Source organism: Notothenia coriiceps, unplaced genomic scaffold (genome assembly GCF_000735185.1).
Source record: "Notothenia coriiceps isolate Sejong01 unplaced genomic scaffold, NC01 NC01_scaffold00024668, whole genome shotgun sequence".
Lineage (NCBI taxonomy): Eukaryota > Metazoa > Chordata > Actinopteri > Perciformes > Nototheniidae > Notothenia > Notothenia coriiceps.
In genome coordinates, this window is record NW_011357369.1 from 13,167 (window position 1) to 30,937 (window position 17,771).

General features: G+C 41.3%; 1 protein-coding gene across 2 annotated transcripts; it reads left to right on the plus strand.

The window, feature by feature from the left end:
- The first annotated feature begins 212 nt into the window (after positions 1-212).
- hivep3a (HIVEP zinc finger 3a) lies at positions 213-15,700 on the plus strand. 2 transcript variants are annotated; one of them, XM_010782815.1, is made up of 7 exons: positions 213-4,325; positions 5,199-5,356; positions 9,855-9,997; positions 10,459-10,533; positions 11,258-11,676; positions 14,019-14,463; positions 14,793-15,700. In XM_010782815.1, the coding sequence occupies exons 1-6, from the start codon at positions 561-563 to the stop codon at positions 14,415-14,417; spliced, it is 4,959 nt and encodes a 1,652-aa protein (XP_010781117.1). In that variant the 5' UTR covers positions 213-560; the 3' UTR covers positions 14,418-14,463; positions 14,793-15,700. The 2 variants fall into 2 exon arrangements, with proteins under 2 accessions (XP_010781117.1, XP_010781118.1); XM_010782816.1 differs by lacking the exons at positions 11,258-11,676; positions 14,019-14,463; positions 14,793-15,700 and adding an exon at positions 10,910-11,028.
- The last annotated feature ends 2,071 nt before the right edge of the window (positions 15,701-17,771 follow it).

Here is a 17,771-nt window from a genome sequence, read left to right on the forward strand (position 1 = left end):
TTTTCATACACAAATATTACATAAGCTTATTCTAATTTAAAAGAATTCAGCAGTTGCCGGAAAGCGAAAGCTGAACGTTATGACACATAAAGGGATTATGTAACACATGAAATATAAATATCTATATTTGGAAAGCAGAGCGTCAGAAGGTTTTCTGTGTCTCAAAATTGCATCCACTATTTTATATAATGAGTTGTTTGTTTCCACAGATCTTCCTGTTGAGAAGACAGAAGGATAATTCATTCGGCTGAGTCAACTGAGACTGTGTGGCGGAAAAGACAGGCTGAGTGCTTCATGATGGGAAACTTTAGGTCATCACTGCACAGGACTTCCTCCACGCATGATATATCAAGGCTGCATTTCTTGATGCCGCCTTTCTGCAACTAATGGCATCTTTCTGCAATAAAGTTTAAGCAAACAAGGGATGAAGTCAGCTAAAGTGGATGCAAATTGATAGAATTCACACTTTAAACCCATTATCCAGTTAATGATTTGGCTTGAATTCTGTAAGCTGGCGCAGGCAGACGCTTCCCACGTGTCTACCTGAAGCCGTCCGTTTTATGGAGGCCTTGCATAGTCGCCTGACGACTGGGGAGCAGTCCGGAGGTCAAGAACATTGTCAACCAGAGTCTCCTCCCCCTCAGAATAAGTCTCCCCCCCAGACTCGTCGACAACAGCAAACTGGCTCTCCGAAGCCCCATGACACGCTACCGCAACCCAAACAGTCCAGACGACAGCATCCTGGACGCAAACGTCTCAGGCACCAGCGGCAGAGCGTCGACTCAGATGCAGCGCCAGAACACAAACATGAGGCTACGAAAACAACCACAGCTTCTAGTCCATCACCGGGCTCGCCTTCCTCAGCAGGAGGACCCAGCGAGTCCAAACCAGACAGCCAGGAGGGCACCCCAAAACAGAAACGAGAGCGCAAGCCTCAGAGACCGGGCAAATATGTCTGTTCGTACTGTGGCCGTGCGTGTGCAAAGCCAAGTGTGCTGCAGAAACATATTCGTTCCCACACGGGTGAAAGACCCTATCCCTGCGCCCCATGCGGCTTCTCTTTTAAGACCAAGAGTAACTTGTACAAACACCGTAAATCGCACACCCACAGGGTGAAGGCAGGTCTGACCCTTGGGGAGCCGAGATCTTTAGAGGAGCAGGCGACTGAATCAGAAGATGAAACCAGGCAATTATCCTCAGCATCAACCCTTTTAGAAAGACGAGACAGCGTAGCCTCAATCAAGAGTCATGAAACAGACAGGGCCAAAGATTGCACAGGAGGAAGCGATGACTCCTTCGCAGTGAAGAAGAGACTGGCTCTGCGTCTAAGTAGAGGGAAGCATGGTCAAAGAGACTCATCTGATGAAAAGACCTCATCTCTAGTTTTAGGGAGTAAAGGCAGTACAGAGTCAGGATATTTCTCTCGCTCTGAAAGCACTGAGCAGACACAAGACAGTCCACCGAACACAAGTGCCAAAAGCTACGCAGAGATCATCCTCGGCAAGTATGGACGTCTCGGACACCTTCAGAGGATGTCTCGGCACCATAACCAGCAGCCCTCTGGTCAGGAGGACAAAAGCATCCCGTTCACAGTGCCCAAGAAGCAGGTAATTGACCATATCACCAAACTTATCACGATCAACGAGGCGGTGGTGGACACCAGTAAAATTGACAGTGTAAAACCAAGGAGATTCTCACTCTCCAGGAAGAATAGTTCAGACGCTAAAAAGAGTTCAGCTCTGAAAGAAACACTTGTTCAAAGTCCTAAAGCTGTAGATCTGGGCTACAAAGGTGGCTCCATAACCATGGGAGTTCCATGTGAGAAATTTCATCATCCGAGCCTAAAAGTGGAGCAACCAGCTGGTCAAACATCTTCCGCTCCTTTGTTGAGAAGCAACTCAATGCCATCTGCAGCTAGTTCGTTTGACGCCTCCAGTGGTGGACTCAGTAAATTCCGCCTAAGTCAGTCTTTTGATGAACGACAGCCGGTGTCCCGTCGTTATGGGATGCTAAGAAGGCAGCCAGCTATTGAAATCCCTATTGGAGCCGAAATAACACAAGAGGAACATGAGGTTTCTCATTCCCTTTTCCCTGACAGCGTCACCACTGTGCCTGACCACACGCTAAGCCAACCGCAGCCGTATGAGTGTGAGGCCTGCGGCACCGGCTGCAAAGACTGGGAAGGTTATAAGAAACACAAACAAAGCCTATGCCTTGCACATCATCCCAGAAACGAGGTGGTCATTAGTCAAATGGGATGCTCCCAGCTAATTAACCATGCAGTCAGAGCAGGAGCTTCAGCAATGCGAAAGAGAAGGAAAGAAGAGAGTTTTGAATTTGATGATCCCTCTTCGCCGTCATTACCCTCTCCAGCGCTCTTGTCGGGGAAGTGTAAAGATGAAAGCAGTTTAGCTTACGAGAGTCCAAGAAGACCTACACTACAAACCTGTTCAGTAATCCAACATACAAGTTCATTTGAAAAACAGGAGTCTTTGTGCAATGAGAATCAAGACCCTCATGAAGAATATCAACTGGTGCCTCAGAAAGAACCGTCGACCAAACAAGCAACTCGAAAGCTGGTCCGCCAACACAGTGTGCTGGTCCCAGAAATACTGGTCACAGAGGACTCAAACATGAGCACAGCGTCCTCAACAGAGACCTCATCCATAGCAAAACATTCAGAGAAACCTGAGGAGTTTCAGTGGCCGCAGAGAAGCCCCTCTCTGGCCCAGCTCCCCATCGAAAAGCTCCCTCCAAAGAAGAAGCGCTTACGTCTGGCTGAGATCGCCCAATCCTCGGGGGAATCCAGTTTCGACTCCATATCCCTGCCTCGCAGCCCGAGTCAGGACAGTAGTGCATCTTACGCATCCAGTCGGTCCACGTCCTTTGAAGAGTCGAACAGACCAGACATGGAGTTAGCAGGATCAACCCCTCTGAGGAGATCAAGAGCGGCTCAAATGTTGATGGTGCCCGGGGTGCACCAGCACCGAGAGATGAGGCGTTCAGCTTCAGAGCAGGCGCCTCATGACCCCCAACTGAGTGTCCTCATGTCTGAGACTCGCAGTAAGTCATTTGACTACAGTTGCCTGTCGCCTGAACGCTCTGCAGTTGGCTGGAGGGAAAGAAGGAAATGCCTCCTTGTGAGACACACTGCTATTAGAGATCCAGATGAGGAGGAGGAGGAGGAGGAAGAGCGGTGCACGATACAGAACCATAGTCCTGAACGCCTCAGCTCTACAACAACTTCTAAAGCAAGTCCAACTTCTACGTACAGGCCTCCTGCTTCCCCGTCATTAGGGGATCCAGTCCTGCGTAATCCAGTGAGATTACAATGCAAAGAGATCTTCTCCCAGTGGAAACTAAGTCAAAATATTCAGTTAACCGGCGGCACAGAGCTCACATCTGTAGATCCTGTGAACGAGGAGGTCTCGAACATCCAAACAGAGCAACCCACGCCTCCAGCCCCACAACCGTACCCTTCACATGCAGCATCAGGTGCAGCCAGAGCTCGATACCTCCCCATGTCTACAGGACTGAAGCTAGAGATCCCCCTTCTACATGAGGATTACTCAGAGGTTAGAGTTACTCCGTCCGTCCCTCTTATATCTTCCAGTCTAGAGTTGGTTAGGCCGGTCACGTCTCCAGCAGTAGCAGTTCGTCTCCAAACAGACACCCTCACCCTTGCATGTGCCATATACACAACATATTCTCAACCCAGCCCCCCAAGACCCCCAGATGCCTTTGATTCACACAATATAGGCATCCCTAAAGCTGAATATAGAAACCACAGGTATGCAAGTACGGACGTTCAACTGTGGCCTGACGATGGCCTGAGGGGATCGGGCTCAGGGGGGAACAAACGCATGCTTTCGCCTTCAAATAGCATGGAGCTTCCGTCTGAGTCTAAGCAGCAGCAGAAAAGAGTGAAAGAAGAAGAGGGGAAGGAGGTGGGAAGGGTTGACAAGGCATCAGTGGACACGTGCAATCAGGAACTAAAACATCAGACATCCAGTGTTTACACTCCCATCACACATGTGGGAACATCATACCCCAGTCTGCAGTCCGGCACCTGTAATAGCTGGTGCTATTTGAACTACATTAAACCAAACCCTTCCCCTCTGGATGAACAGAAGCCCTCAGTGTATTCATCCTGGTCCACGAGCGGCTATGACCCCAACCCACCTGGCCTCTCCAGCAAGACAGCGCTCTCTCTGCTGCAGTGCAAGCAGAGGCTCAGTCCCTCCATCTACACCTTCTCCCCCATGACAGTCAGGACAACAGAGTCAATGGAACAAGAGGACAACAGAAGACCATGCTCAACTGAGGTAATTTCATCACTAATCACCAGAGGTGGAAGAAGTACTTGAACTTAAGTAAGAGTAGATATACCATAGTGTAAGAACACTCTGTTACTCTGCCTTATAAATGTTTCTCAAGCAAAGAAAAACAAGTATTACTTAAAACAAAATATACTTAAAGTACCAAAAGTAAAAGTACTCATTCTGCAGATTGGCCCATTTCAGAATAATGTATATATGTTTTGATTATAAATATAGTATTTACGTATTAATATGATTATCACAGTTGGTAAAGGTGTAACTAAAGTCTAATGTAAGTGTTAATTATATTTGTTATCCGTATCCATGTCTATGAAGTTACTTAGGGTAAAGTAATACATGTAGTGGAGTAAAAGTACTATAGTTACCTCTGAATTGTAGTTGGGTGGAATACAAAGTAGCAGAAAATTATAATACTATAATAGATTATAAGAACCTAAACATTTTACTTTACTACAGTACTTAGTTACCACTGTCAAACATTGTCTCGAAATCTACCAAAGTCCATTGACAAAAACTGTAATTTGACCTAGCCAACCACAGGAGTTGCTGTTCTACAACTGCCATCATCGGTTGGTTTATTTGTCATTTTGTGACTTTACTGTTTTAAACGGAGAGTTCGGATCCACAAAAGTCGAATCATAACACAAACTATCTAACCAATGGAGGCAGAAATTGACCAGTCACTTCCCTTTTCCAAAAGGTATCCTCAAAAGGCATTAAATAAACTTTGCTTAGTTATCCAGATCTATTATTTTGTTTGTTTTGAAAAAAAACGTTCAATGAGAATTCCCAATTTCTTTCTCCCTGGGCATGCTGGAGCAGAGTTGGTGAATTTGCCCATGTCTCTTTCGGGTGTAGGTGTACAACAGCCAGTCGTTCTGCAGAGACCGAGAGGAAACGAGGCAGCAGTCAAACGAAAAAGAGGAGCAGGAGAAGAAGAACGATGAGGAGGATGAGGAAGTACAGTCATGCTCCAGAAGTCAACAACCTCCTGACGTCTGGAAATCTGAGAGAGGGTGAGTGTGAGCTCATGAGAAGCTTCAGGTTTTCCGGTGACATATGGCCTGTATTTACTGAATGAAATCCCTCGTTGCTAACAGTGTTGTGGGATTGCGTCACATATTGTGATTTGTTGTGGAAACTGTTGTCTGTCCACCATGTTGGACAGGGCGAGGGTTGGCTGTCTGCACCAATAGAGCCGTCTGTTCAGGGGCTGAAGCCAGAAAAAACGACATTGTTTCCTCTTCGCCTGCAGAGAATCATTTACACCAAACATCCCAGCCACTCACATGGAGGGGCTGTACTTTAAATTCCCTACTACCTAATAGAGAAATGGAAGATTATTAAAGGTGGGGTAGGTACGTTTGAGAAACCGGCTCGAGATACACTTTTTGTTATATTCCATGGAATGCTCTTAACATCCCGATAGCAATGAACATCTGAAGTATTAAGTAGAATTAAGTGCTTTGACAAAAAATCCATACAAAAATGTCATCTGTGGAAGCTGTAGCGCTGTAAAAAGCACGACCAATCATCTGAGCCGGCCCGGCTAAAGTAACTGGATGGCCTACCTGCCTGTCAGCCTTCCATATGTGCACAAATTTATCTTGTGCCCTCATTGGTCATGTGCGCGTTCGTGTGTGTTGGAGGAGGGGCTCTGTAAGGAAGTCTGAAGGAAGAGGCAGATTTTTTCCGGTTGTGTATTTTCAAATTCTAGCGCACTCGAGCTGGTTTCTCCGAAATTACCTACCCCACCTTTAAGTAGTTGTTGTGGTCGTTGATTGTCAAGAGAGTGATGTTTCAATTTCTGGACTTGTCTTTTAAGTGGACACCAGGAGGAATAGTTGATACTGTTGTAAATGGTATAAATAAATCTTAAATAGACAAATCATAGCATTAGCCAAGGGGGGCAAATTGAATGGGATTAAGCAAAAAACACAGACAAACTATTTAAAATCTTGTTTTTTGAGAACATGCTTGGATAACATTTCTTTAAAAGTTCAAATTGGCTCCTGGTTATTGTTTTAGGATTCATACTGATCATTTTATACAGTGTTTATATTCCCATTTCAACTTCCTTTTTATATTATAAATGGGTGAATGAATTGAATCAAGGCTTGAATGCCCCCAAACAGCATTTCACTGTTAAAATTAAGGTAAAATTAGGTTTGATTTGGGGATTTTCTTGCCCTGACTAAAGCAGGGTGTCCGCGGGGTCTTAAAAAGTATTACAAGTTGATAAATCAATTTAGCGAAAATTAAGGCTATTAAAAAGTATTAAAGGGCACTTTCCAAGGTGTTACATTGTGTAGTTTGTTTTCAATAAGTATATAAATTGTCCAAAGAGGTTGTATTCTACAGTCTGCCTGAAGGTCTTAAAATGTATGGAAAGGGTCTTAAAAGGTATTAAATTTGACTTCAGGACTCCTGCATATGCCCTATAAGGCCTCTCAAGCTAAACGGTGTTTATTAGACTCCGTAGGCTACTGTAGGTGGTTCTAAGCAGTAAACTCAAACTCCTGGCTCCCACTTTTATAACCTCCGAATGAGGTGATGTTTCCGGTTTTGTTTGTTTGTCAGCAGGATTACGGGAAAACCACTGGCCGGATTTTCATGAGAAATTGCTGGAAGGTTCGGCATCGGCCAAAGAAGAACCCAATACATGTCCACATTGGTTCTCACATTTGCGAACAACAGAGAATTTGTACTTGGAGGAGGTCTTTGCCACTAAGCACCCCTTTAGTTTTTAATTTTTTTTGCATATTGAAAACAGTCAGGTTTTAATATATCTTTCTATAAATGACCAGAAGTCTTAATTTGTTGATATCATAGTCACAGAAACAACTTTTTCCGATTAGCTTGAACCTCTCACAAACATCCAGTGTACTTAAACACTACCCTAAATCTGTTTGCAAATACAGCATATTAAATATTAAACGGTGTCTTTAAATACGATTAGCCAGAGCAACCATACTTATGGCTCGATAACAATACAAATCTACCAATGATATGCAAAAACTCAAAACGAAATATTGATGTATGTCCTCAAATAGAAAATATTGGACTCTTTGTTCCTCATAAGTTTGCTTAAAACAACATATTAAAATTGTATTTTTTTTTAAAACAAATAATCATAGCAACTATACATCTGCTTAATACTGTATTGACAGATACAACTTGGACCATTGCTGTGTTAAAAACTGATTAACAACATGTTTTAAGTGCCCTAAAATAGAAAAACAATGGAGTATTTTGTCCCAGGATCATAGTTTAGGACAATTTCCTGTGTATTATATGTATTAGTTAAAGTTAAAATAATACTATGAACAGAGATGGCATAAGTAAACACATCCTTTACTCAAGTAGAAGCACAGATACTCCTGTTTAAAAACTCTCTGGTAAAAGTAGAAGAACTGACTAAACTTTTTTACTTAAGTAAAAGTAAAGAAGTATGGGCTTCGAGTAAAAAGTACCCATAACTAGCAGCTGTTTTAAAGAGTACCTGACCTCCCTTTATATTAATAGAACAATAATGTCATTGTTAGCTAATGAATGTTTCCATGCTGAACAACGGCAACATGACAACGTTTTCATTGGTCCCTCTTCTTTAGAGAAGACCAGGAAATGATGGATACACGGATCGTGTTCAAATCAATAGGCACGCAATGACTCTAAATAATAATGATCACGCCACCAAACACACATTCAAACTAAAGGAGCCAGCCTGTTTGGAAAATGTGAGAAGTAGAAAGTACAGGTATTTGGGTTCAACATGTAAGAAGTAGAAAGTACAGGTATTTGGGTTCAACATGTAAGAAGTAGAAAGTACAGGTATTTGTGTTCAACATGTAAGAAGTAGAAAGTACAGGTATTTATGTTCAACATGTAAGAAGTAGAAAGTACAGGTATTTGTGTTCAACATGTAAGAAGTAGAAAGTACAGGTATTTGGGTTCAACATGTAAGAAGTAGAAAGTACAGGTATTTGAGTTCAACATGTAAGAAGTAGAAAGTACAGGTATTTGTGTTCAAAATGTAAGAAGTAAAAGTAAAAGGTCTAGTGGAGGAAAGTACTGATACTAGAAAAATGTACTTAAGTACAGTAACGCAGTATTTGTACTCCACTACTTCCCACCTCTGACTATGAATATAATAATAATACAATTTAGCACGTAAACATAAAGGGTGTTTATCTGCACACTGTTCTGTTCTTTTTTTCAGTTTTTCTCACATACATGTTCAGCAAGGTTAAAGCAGACAGGCTGAGATGAACACGCTGCGACGCAGAGCGCTGCCATCTGTGACTCTCTTCTGGCTTTGGGAGTCTGTGAACACATCCCTGTTGGGACTCATGTTGACGCTCCTCGCTGCCTTCCTCAAGGAGTGAGTCATCCTCGCTCTCTCCTCCTCAGTCTGTCTGAGGAGGAGAGAGCAACAGAGGCAGAGGAGTAGTTGTTGGGGAAAGGGGAAAAGCAGGAACTAGACTCAAATCTCAGGTGGGAAAAGGTGCTGCATGAAAGGCTGCTGATGTTGGGAGGGTTACTTTAAAAGTGTATTCCATTACAATGACTAGTTATCTGTAGAAATATGTAATCAGTAACCTAATCTGAGTATCACAATATAAAAGTAAAGTAACCTGACTGACTACTCTTTGTTACTTTTGGATTACCTCAATATCAAATTCAATGCAAATAAATACTAGAGAAAACAAATATCAATGTTTTACTTAAGCATGAGTACAAGTGTCACCTTATTGGGCCCTATTAATACAAAAGAAAAAACCCATTTACTTCAGTTCGAAAAAAAATTGTTTCGGAATTCTCGCGTCATTTCTACATTCTAATTTGAATTCCGGAATGGAATCGTCGTCTTCATTTGGAATAATGTCACATAGAAATGTAAAAGTAATCTGATTTTTTTAATGTAACTTTAATGGATACCTTCTTTCTTGTGTCCTGATTATCCCGTTACATGTAATCCATTACTGCCCAAGCCTGGACATGAAGTGGAACTATAAGCGCCCCTTAATGAAATGTTTCTCTTTCATTAAGACCGTAAAAGCCACCCTGCGCCGAAAATAGAAGCAAAAACAGCCGATGATAATCAGAAGGATTGTTTGTCGTTGGAATGTGTTTTTATTTGGGGTGTTTTTTCACGCTTATTTGCAGCAGCGGCTGGTCTCGGCCAGGGTTTCCCTCCCTCTCCCGACTGTTTGTGTTGGCTTCCTTGCAGCTAAAAGGCCCTGAAACCTTGGGCCAGGCTGTTTGGAATGGTGTGAGCTGTGATGGGTGGGGGGGGTTGTGCTGGTTTTGGCGTATGAAAGCCCCTCTGTTGCAGTGAAGTGGGAGCCCCTTCAGTGGACATGTGTGGCAGCTCAGTGTGTAGATAACGTACTCACGCTGGATAAACAGAGGCGGTGAAACGCTGCTTACAGGTGCCTGTCAGCTCCTGTTACTCCTATTGATTGAGCAGCATCAATACACATCTGACAGGGAAACCTCTCTTTACACCTGCAGGTCAAATGAGAAGCATCCACTCGTGCATGGTGATGGTGATGGTGGAGGGAAGAAGTGCCAAAGTGAGGACAGTGGATCCAACCTGCCAACATGCAGCCACGGCGTCACACAATCCCCATCGAACACCTGTCTCAAAGACAAAGGTAAGAGTTATTATTTATTAGTTTGTGATTTCCATTTCCTGTGCATCCATTATCCATTCTTCTCCAGTTGGACTGAGATGAGGGTGTCACACTTTGCCTTGCACATGTTTTGGTGTTTTGTTTCTTTCCGTTAACTGTCAAGTGGGAAATAAGTATTTTTTGTAGTAAGTTTTTGTGTTTCTCTTATTATTCTACGATACTGTTATGGTTGGCTGTGAATAAGTAAACATGTAGGACTGACCATCTATTTCTGTTTATTTAGTTTCTTTTAGAAAGGGGCGGGTCATATAAGATTATTTTCTTCTCCCTGCTCCTTTTCGCTCCATGGTGTGTTTAAAGAGACATATTTTGTTAACAATTGTTATACATTAAGTTGTGCATACCGTGAACGGAACAAATACAAATTAAATTAAATGACATTTTAAGCTTGTTTGTTGTTGTTGTTGTTGTTGTTGTTGCAGGAAGCAGCGTCGAACACCTGAGATCTGAAGCACATGGAGAAGAAACCGTTTGTTACCCGGACGCCATAAATAAAGGTATCATTTTTACGAGGTTGTTTTTCATACTTCTAATGCTGTTTTCACTGTAAACGAGGCACCTTTTTTGTTAATTCCCCTTATTGAAATTCATCTGGTTTTCTACTGTAGAAGCAAAACATATATTTATCTTGAGTCTCCAGAAATGATGTATTTCAACATTTTAACCATCTCTCTGTTACTTAGCTAACTATCTAAAACATTCAGCCATTACTTTGAGGTTTTAATTTCCCTGCTTGACAGCCACAAATATTCGCTCAACCCTAACCCCTAACCCTAACCCCTAACCAATTGTGTTCAGGTTTGTTTGTATTTATATGGACATGTTTTCAAATGAATTGACCTACTATTACCCTCTTTCTGATCCCCTGTTTAGTGTAAAAGTACCATAGGAATCAGAGCAGTTATCCAAAATCAGCTTCACTCTGAAAAACCTGAACCGTTGACTTTAATTCAATGTTTTATATCAACAGATTTCACATAAATGTATTAGCTTAGTTGAAAGCAATAATAATAAATTGACCCCAATCCTTTTTTATTTAAACTTAATATTATTGCTTTCAACTAACCTAACACATTTATGTGAAATCTGTTGATATAATACATTTAATTAAAGTCAACGTCTCTGTTTTTTCCCTAAAGAATAAGAGATGGTAAGTGCAAGAAAAATTGAGAGGAATTAAAACAAAATGTGTTAGATATGACTTTTTTTGTTCTGGCCCAGGAGGCTGTGAAGAACGTCCTCTTCCCCCAGATACAAGTCAAAATAATGAAGATAACAAGGATGGCCGTCGTGATGAAGACACCAGCTCCAAAGCACCTGAAATCCCTCACCCTGCCTCCCCTGAGGGAGATAAACCTCACCCAGGAGGTCAGGAGATGAAACTCGATCAGAAAGAATCCCCTCGGAGGAGCTCGGCCTCCGCCATGAGGGCCGCCTTCGCCCGCAGACGATTAGACGCATCAACGTCCTCCGGAGAATCTGCACGAACTAAAGAGACGTCTCCCCCTCAGAGCCTTTCTCCTCCCCCCTCCTCCCCCTCCACATCCAGTTGTCATGTCTCCATCTCCACCCTAACTCCTCTAACAGTGCAGTGTCACACCCGTCTCCCCCCGAGAGACAGACCGACTACAGCGAGACAGGTGAGTCACTTAAAGGTCACCTATTATGCAAAATCCACTTTTTCTTGTCTTTTATACATCAACATGTGTCCCCTCTGCGTAAAGAGATTCTGAAAGTTTCAGGAACAAAAGATTCTCTCACTTTTTGTCCTGATCCATTTATATAAAAACATCAGTCTTTCAACAGCAAACAGTCCATAAAAACATGTGCATTAAAATGTATATTTGAAAGGTTATTAAGAAATCTGGTTCATATTTAAACATATACTGTATGCACATATATGTACCCATCATATATTTAGGTGTACACAAATGTCTCCCCTTACCACACAAACCCAGTTAACAGGTGTAGAAATGTTTGCAGATGTGAAAAACACCCTGCAGAGAAAAAGCCTCTCCTCCTCTGAGACCTATATCAGTGTGAGAGGAAGTGGTGAGGTTACACCGAAACATAACCACACTTTTAGAGTACTTTTTTATTATTATATTAGGGAGAAGTGAGATATTCTCCCTGGTTGTTTGACATGTGGTTCCCATCTTTGGTTTTTAACGATGGCCTGCTTCTCGTTTTATCAGCGGCTGCCCAGGGAAAACATGTTGCGTCTATTTGGGAGCTCTGCGCTTTATTTAAAGGAGATGCAGGCTGGGTTTGAGCGATAATAAAAAAAGAAGAGATTTGCCTTTTTCCTTCCTTTTGCAATAAATGTGCAGCTTTTAAAATAACCCTCGTATGTACCAGCCTATCTATATTTGTTCTAGGTGTTGACTCACTGAGCCACACAAGATTATCTTTGTGAGCCCAGAGCTGCTGTGTTTAAAAACTGTTGGCTAAACTAACACAGTCGCAGGTGAGTGAAAAGACAGCGGTTTGAACAAAAGCCACGCTCTGACCAAGTGTTAATTATACACACGACTAAAACAGATTCAGAATGCACGAAAAATAAGAATTAAATGCAGATTTTATGTTGAAATCTGATGAAAATGCTGCAGAAGATGTGGTTGCATTTTCGTCATTTTCCATCTGTTGTTTGTCATTTAATGCTTATACCTTGCATAATCTGTTTATTCCACATATTTATATATTATCAAAGTATACAGTATTTATTCTACTGTACATTTATTCATCTATATATTTTGTATGGATATCATTTTCTACTTCCTGCAACTTACTTTCACCATTACAGTATGTCTGATGCACTGTTTCATGACTTTTAAAATGTCTTCAGTATATTGTATGTTGCATTGTTGGAGGATCCTGAGATTTTAATTCCCAAAACGAAAGTGTGCTTATTGTGCATATGAAAAATAAAACCTTTGAGTTATATTTAAATGATGACGAACAGGTTGTTCACTTTCTGTCAAACGTAGGAGATGAATGGTTGGAATTTTAGGCTTAAATGAACAACTAAAAGGTTGAAGTTGTTAGTTTAAATAATAAAGAAATAGGTTTAGTTCAATGCTGATACTCACAGTCAGTTACTTTAAAATCACGGTAGATAAATCAATATCCTAATTTCTCAAAATTATTTCTAAAAAACAGAAAAGCCCAGGTGGGTTTTCTGCCTCTGCAACTCAACTTCCTTTAAATATTCTGATGTCACCGTGTTTTGGTGATAAGATGGGGGGGTTACCTTGGTTGCTGATTGGCTAATGGTGACACAATCCAAAACATCTTTATGACATCATAAAGTGGCCAAAATCTGATCAGCTCATTTTCAGACAAGTTTTTATAGAAATGGATCAGGACAAAAAGAGAGAGAATCTTTTTTTCTGAAACTTTCAGAGTCTCTTTCCAGAGAGGGGAAACATGTTGATGTAGAAGAGGCATGAAGAAGAGGGGACACATGTTGATGTAGAAGAGACATGAAGAAGAGGGGACACATGTTGATGTAGAAGAGACATGAAGAAGAGGGGACACATGTTGATGTAGAAGAGGCATGAAGAAGAGGGGACGCATGTTGATGTAGAAGAGACATGGAGAAGAGGGGACACATGTTGATGTAGAAGAGGCATGAAGAAGAGGGGATGCATGTTGATGTAGAAGAGACATGGAGAAGAGGGGACACATGTTGATGTAGAAGAGACATGAAGAAGAGGGGACGCATGTTGATGTAGAAGAGGCATGAAGAAGAGGGGACGCATGTTGATGTAGAAGAGACATGGAGAAGAGGGGACACATGTTGATTTAGAAGAGACATGAAGAAGAGAGGACACATGTTGATGTAGAAGAGACATGAAGAAGAAGGGACACATGTTGATGTAGAAGAGACATGGAGAAGAGGGGACGCATGTTGATGTAGAAGAGACATGAACAAGTGGATTTTGCATAATAGGTGATTAATTTTCCTCTTGTTTTGTTGCAGTATGTGGATGAGGTTGGTCTGACCCTCACCCCCCCACATCCCCCTCGACCCCGAGGGAACCATAACCTCCTGAGTCACCTCCCCCTGCACTCCCAGCAGCCCGGCCGGACCCCCACCCCCCTGATCCCCATCGGTGGGATCCACATGATCACGCCCCGCTCCACCATGCCCCTCTACAGCCTGGAGAGCAGACCCTCAGCCGGGGCGTCTTGGAGGCTGGGGGGGTTTCCTCCGCTGCAGCGCCACGAAACTCTGGAAGGAACGCAGCGAGACCCAGAGGTGTTGGTGGGAATACAGAGAAACACCAGAGGAGGTGTTCAACAACCGTCGAGTCCCGGGGAAGAGGCAAGACATCCGGGTATCGATACGGAAAGACGTGCTGTGTTGAAGAAGACTTGAAACGACCGATTGAGGGCTTAAACTCATCAGGAAAATGTTTACTGAGGTAATACATCAAGTTAGAAGTTTCTCATAGACCTCTATACAATCAGACTTGCTTAGTTAAAGGTCACCTATTATGCAAAATCCACTGATTAATGTCTTTTCTACATTAACATGTGTCCCCTCTGTGGAAAGAGAAAATATTCTCTCTTTTTGTCCTGATCCATTTCTATAAAAACCTGTCTGAAAATGAGCTGATCAGATTCTGTCCACTTTATGATGTCATAACGATTTGTTGGCTTGTGTAACCATTAGCCAATCAGCAACCAAGGTACATTTGAATTGCTTTTCTTTATATTACTGCCACTAATAATGCCGTTTTCTCACCTTCAGCCTCGGGAAACTCTTAAAGAGACGTCGGCCAGAAGCGACACCCGGGTCAAAGACGAAGATCCGGATGTGGACAAACATGTGGCAGAAAGACCCGTTTACCCCGAGACCCCCAAAGGCCAAAAAGAGACTCCTTCCTCCGAGACACAACTCTTATAGGAGGCGGAGTCTTAAAGGGACAGTGCAAAAAGACTAAAAACCAGAGTCTGGTGTAAAAAAACACGACAAAAAAGCACTTCAGCACCGCTTCTGAATGACGCTGTTATGTAATTATATGAATAATATATATAGACACTACGTTAGATATGCAGTACGTTTTGTAAATCTTTTTTTACCCTCTGGTTTGATGTCATCGGTGTTAATTTATTTAAAGGCTATTATGCAAACTCTGTACTATATGCAAAAGCAGCTGGAATGAAAATAGAAGTTTTAATCTGTTTTTTCTTATTAACCCCTTATAACAGCTCTGATATATTATTGCTGTGTAAATGTACTGTATTACCAAAATGGATTTAAGAAGGTACTACAAATATTTATCCACCCGACCAGTATTTTGAAGTGCAATTTATGTCGAGATTGTGGTTTGAAACGTCATTCTTAAAGGCTGTGATTATTATTATTATTATTATTATTATTTGTCAGTTTTTATTTGTTTGTTGTTGTCTTTGTGTTTTGAAGAAGCAGGGTTTACAATCACCTCCTTTTCTAACGTCAGATCAGATCAAGCACTGAAAAATAATTTGATATCCAAAAGGAAAACCTGTTTTCACGTACATGGTAGCTACGGTGCAGTTTCTTTTCATAAACAGATTACATGTATTTTTGTGTTATTGCTTTTATAAACGATGCAATCACTCCGTCATTTTCATGTTTTCCATTAAACTTCTCATTTTTACAGATTTATATGAAAACTGGGTTATGTGTGTGGTTCTTCAATTTGGCTATAAGGTTTTTAATGAAGTGAATATACAGTATCTGCACTTTCCTTGTTGTTCGGAGGTATAATCTTTATGGTTTTTGCACTTATTGTAAGTCGCTTTGGATAAAAGCCTCAGCCAAATGTGCTGTAATGTTTTTAAAATGAATGGTTCCTTGAAAGGTAGGAAAAACGTATTTATCCATCTTTAACCAGTTTTAACTCGTTATTAGTTTAAATGAATGGCATTTTCTTTATGCTGCTCAAAGCGTTAAAAAATGACTTTTAAATCCAATGAATACATAAAGTAAATCAAGTAAAAGTCCATTCAAATACTTCAAGTATTTTCTTTTCGTTATAGTACGTGGTAAAAAAGTCATAGTATATTATGTCGATAAAAAAGTCGCATTATAGTACGTTGAAAAAAGTCATAGTACAGAATGCCTGAAAAAGCCATGTATAATATTATTTTTTTTAATTAGAAAAACATTCTAGTATAGTATGTTAATAAATATTAGAAAAAATAAAATTATAGTATGTCAAAAAAATATCATAGTATCATTTGAGTAATTGTTATCAGGTAGGCTACTTTCCAGCATTGGGCTATGGTAACATTTTATTTGATGGAGAGATTCTACTTAATAGAAAGCACTAATTTTAACATCGTTATACTTTAATTACCTTCCTTCAATTTGCTTTTTATATATTTTTTTAGATGTGTAATATGCATACTTGCCAACCTTTAGACCTCAGAAATCGGGAGCATTTCAAAATGCAAAATTCGGCCGTGTGTACTTAGCCTTGTGTACTTGTCTCTCATGTTTTGCTTGCATGCCTGTTGTCTCTGATAGTTCCCCTCTATATCTTGCTACACACCGTATACAATTTCACGGACAACAACACATATTATCATATCACATTATATGGTATAAAACAATAAACAAAAACTAATACCCTAACGCCCTTTTGCCATAAGTGCTAATAGAGACAGACGTTCGTCGGTCGTATTATGTAAAATTTACCCGTATGTTAACCTATAAAGTCTAGATAGTTCTATAGTTAGTCTACAAAAAGCTGGTATGATACTGAAGAAACCTGTATGGTATCATAGTAAATTAATAAGCTTGGTAATTTCAAGGCATTTCATATAAATATAAACGTAAAGAAAAATGGTTGCATAGAACAACCGGTACTTTGTCAAGAGAGGAAGACCAAAGCAGAAGTCACAAGTATTATATCAAAAAGTAGAGTATTATCACATAAAAGAAGAACCCGAGAGGAGGAAGATCCGTGTCGGAATAGTTTGTCGAACGTGAGAAAACAATTCACACAGTAATATAAATATACTACAAACAACAAGGACAACCGACACCTTCGCAGCTCGCTCCGTCAATACTATTTCCTCCTCTTATTAGTTTCACTTAGTGTGTTACTTCCGAACTTCAGAGACGCCACACCTACACACACACAGTAGAGGCCTACAATAATAAAGTCCTCTTTTCAACGTCGCACTCGATTTCACCTAAATCACACCTAAAGAGTGACGGTGGGGTCACCTAATCGTACATCTTTCGAAGTTCCTTCCTGGCTTTTCCTGTGTATAATGGTAAGAACAGTTGGGACGGGCTAAAAGTCGCCCTCTGAGGGCTAAAATAACGGCGAGAGGCAGGCCAAAGGAGCGGCCCCAGTATAAAGAGGGCGTAAAGAGGGGTCTAAAGATGTTTTTAGTCTAAATCGTGTGCTGACATAGGTGTAGCCGTGAAAATTATGTCGGTGTGGTAACAAAACCAAAAGGGACCATTGTGCAGAGAAATATCGTCGCGCGTTGAGGTTTAGACTCTCCCACTCCGTTCTATCAGGTGTCTTTTGACTTGTTCTTAGCTTGTTGATGGAGGTGTAGTGGAGACGAGTGAGGGAGAAAGGAACATTTTATGTCCAGGGGGTCGGGTGTGTATACGAGGTAGTTCCTACCACGATGTCCGGCGTTCCGTCACGTGATTCTTGTAGTGTTATTCGTACAATTACAAATTAGATTGTCGAGGCCGCCGCTAGGGTGATCGTGGGGG

What these genes read in the sequence shown, in the direction of transcription:
- hivep3a (XM_010782815.1), top strand. Translation starts at nt 561, where the DNA reads ATGGAGGCCTTGCATAGTCGCCTGACGACTGGGGAGCAGTCCGGAGGT. An exon ending in GAAGACCATGCTCAACTGAG is followed by an intron (nt 4,326 to 5,198) that starts GTAATTTCATCA and finishes TTTCGGGTGTAG; the next exon opens with GTGTACAACAGCCAGTCGTT. An exon ending in CCCGGACGCCATAAATAAAG is followed by an intron (nt 10,534 to 11,257) that starts GTATCATTTTTA and finishes GTTCTGGCCCAG; the next exon opens with GAGGCTGTGAAGAACGTCCT.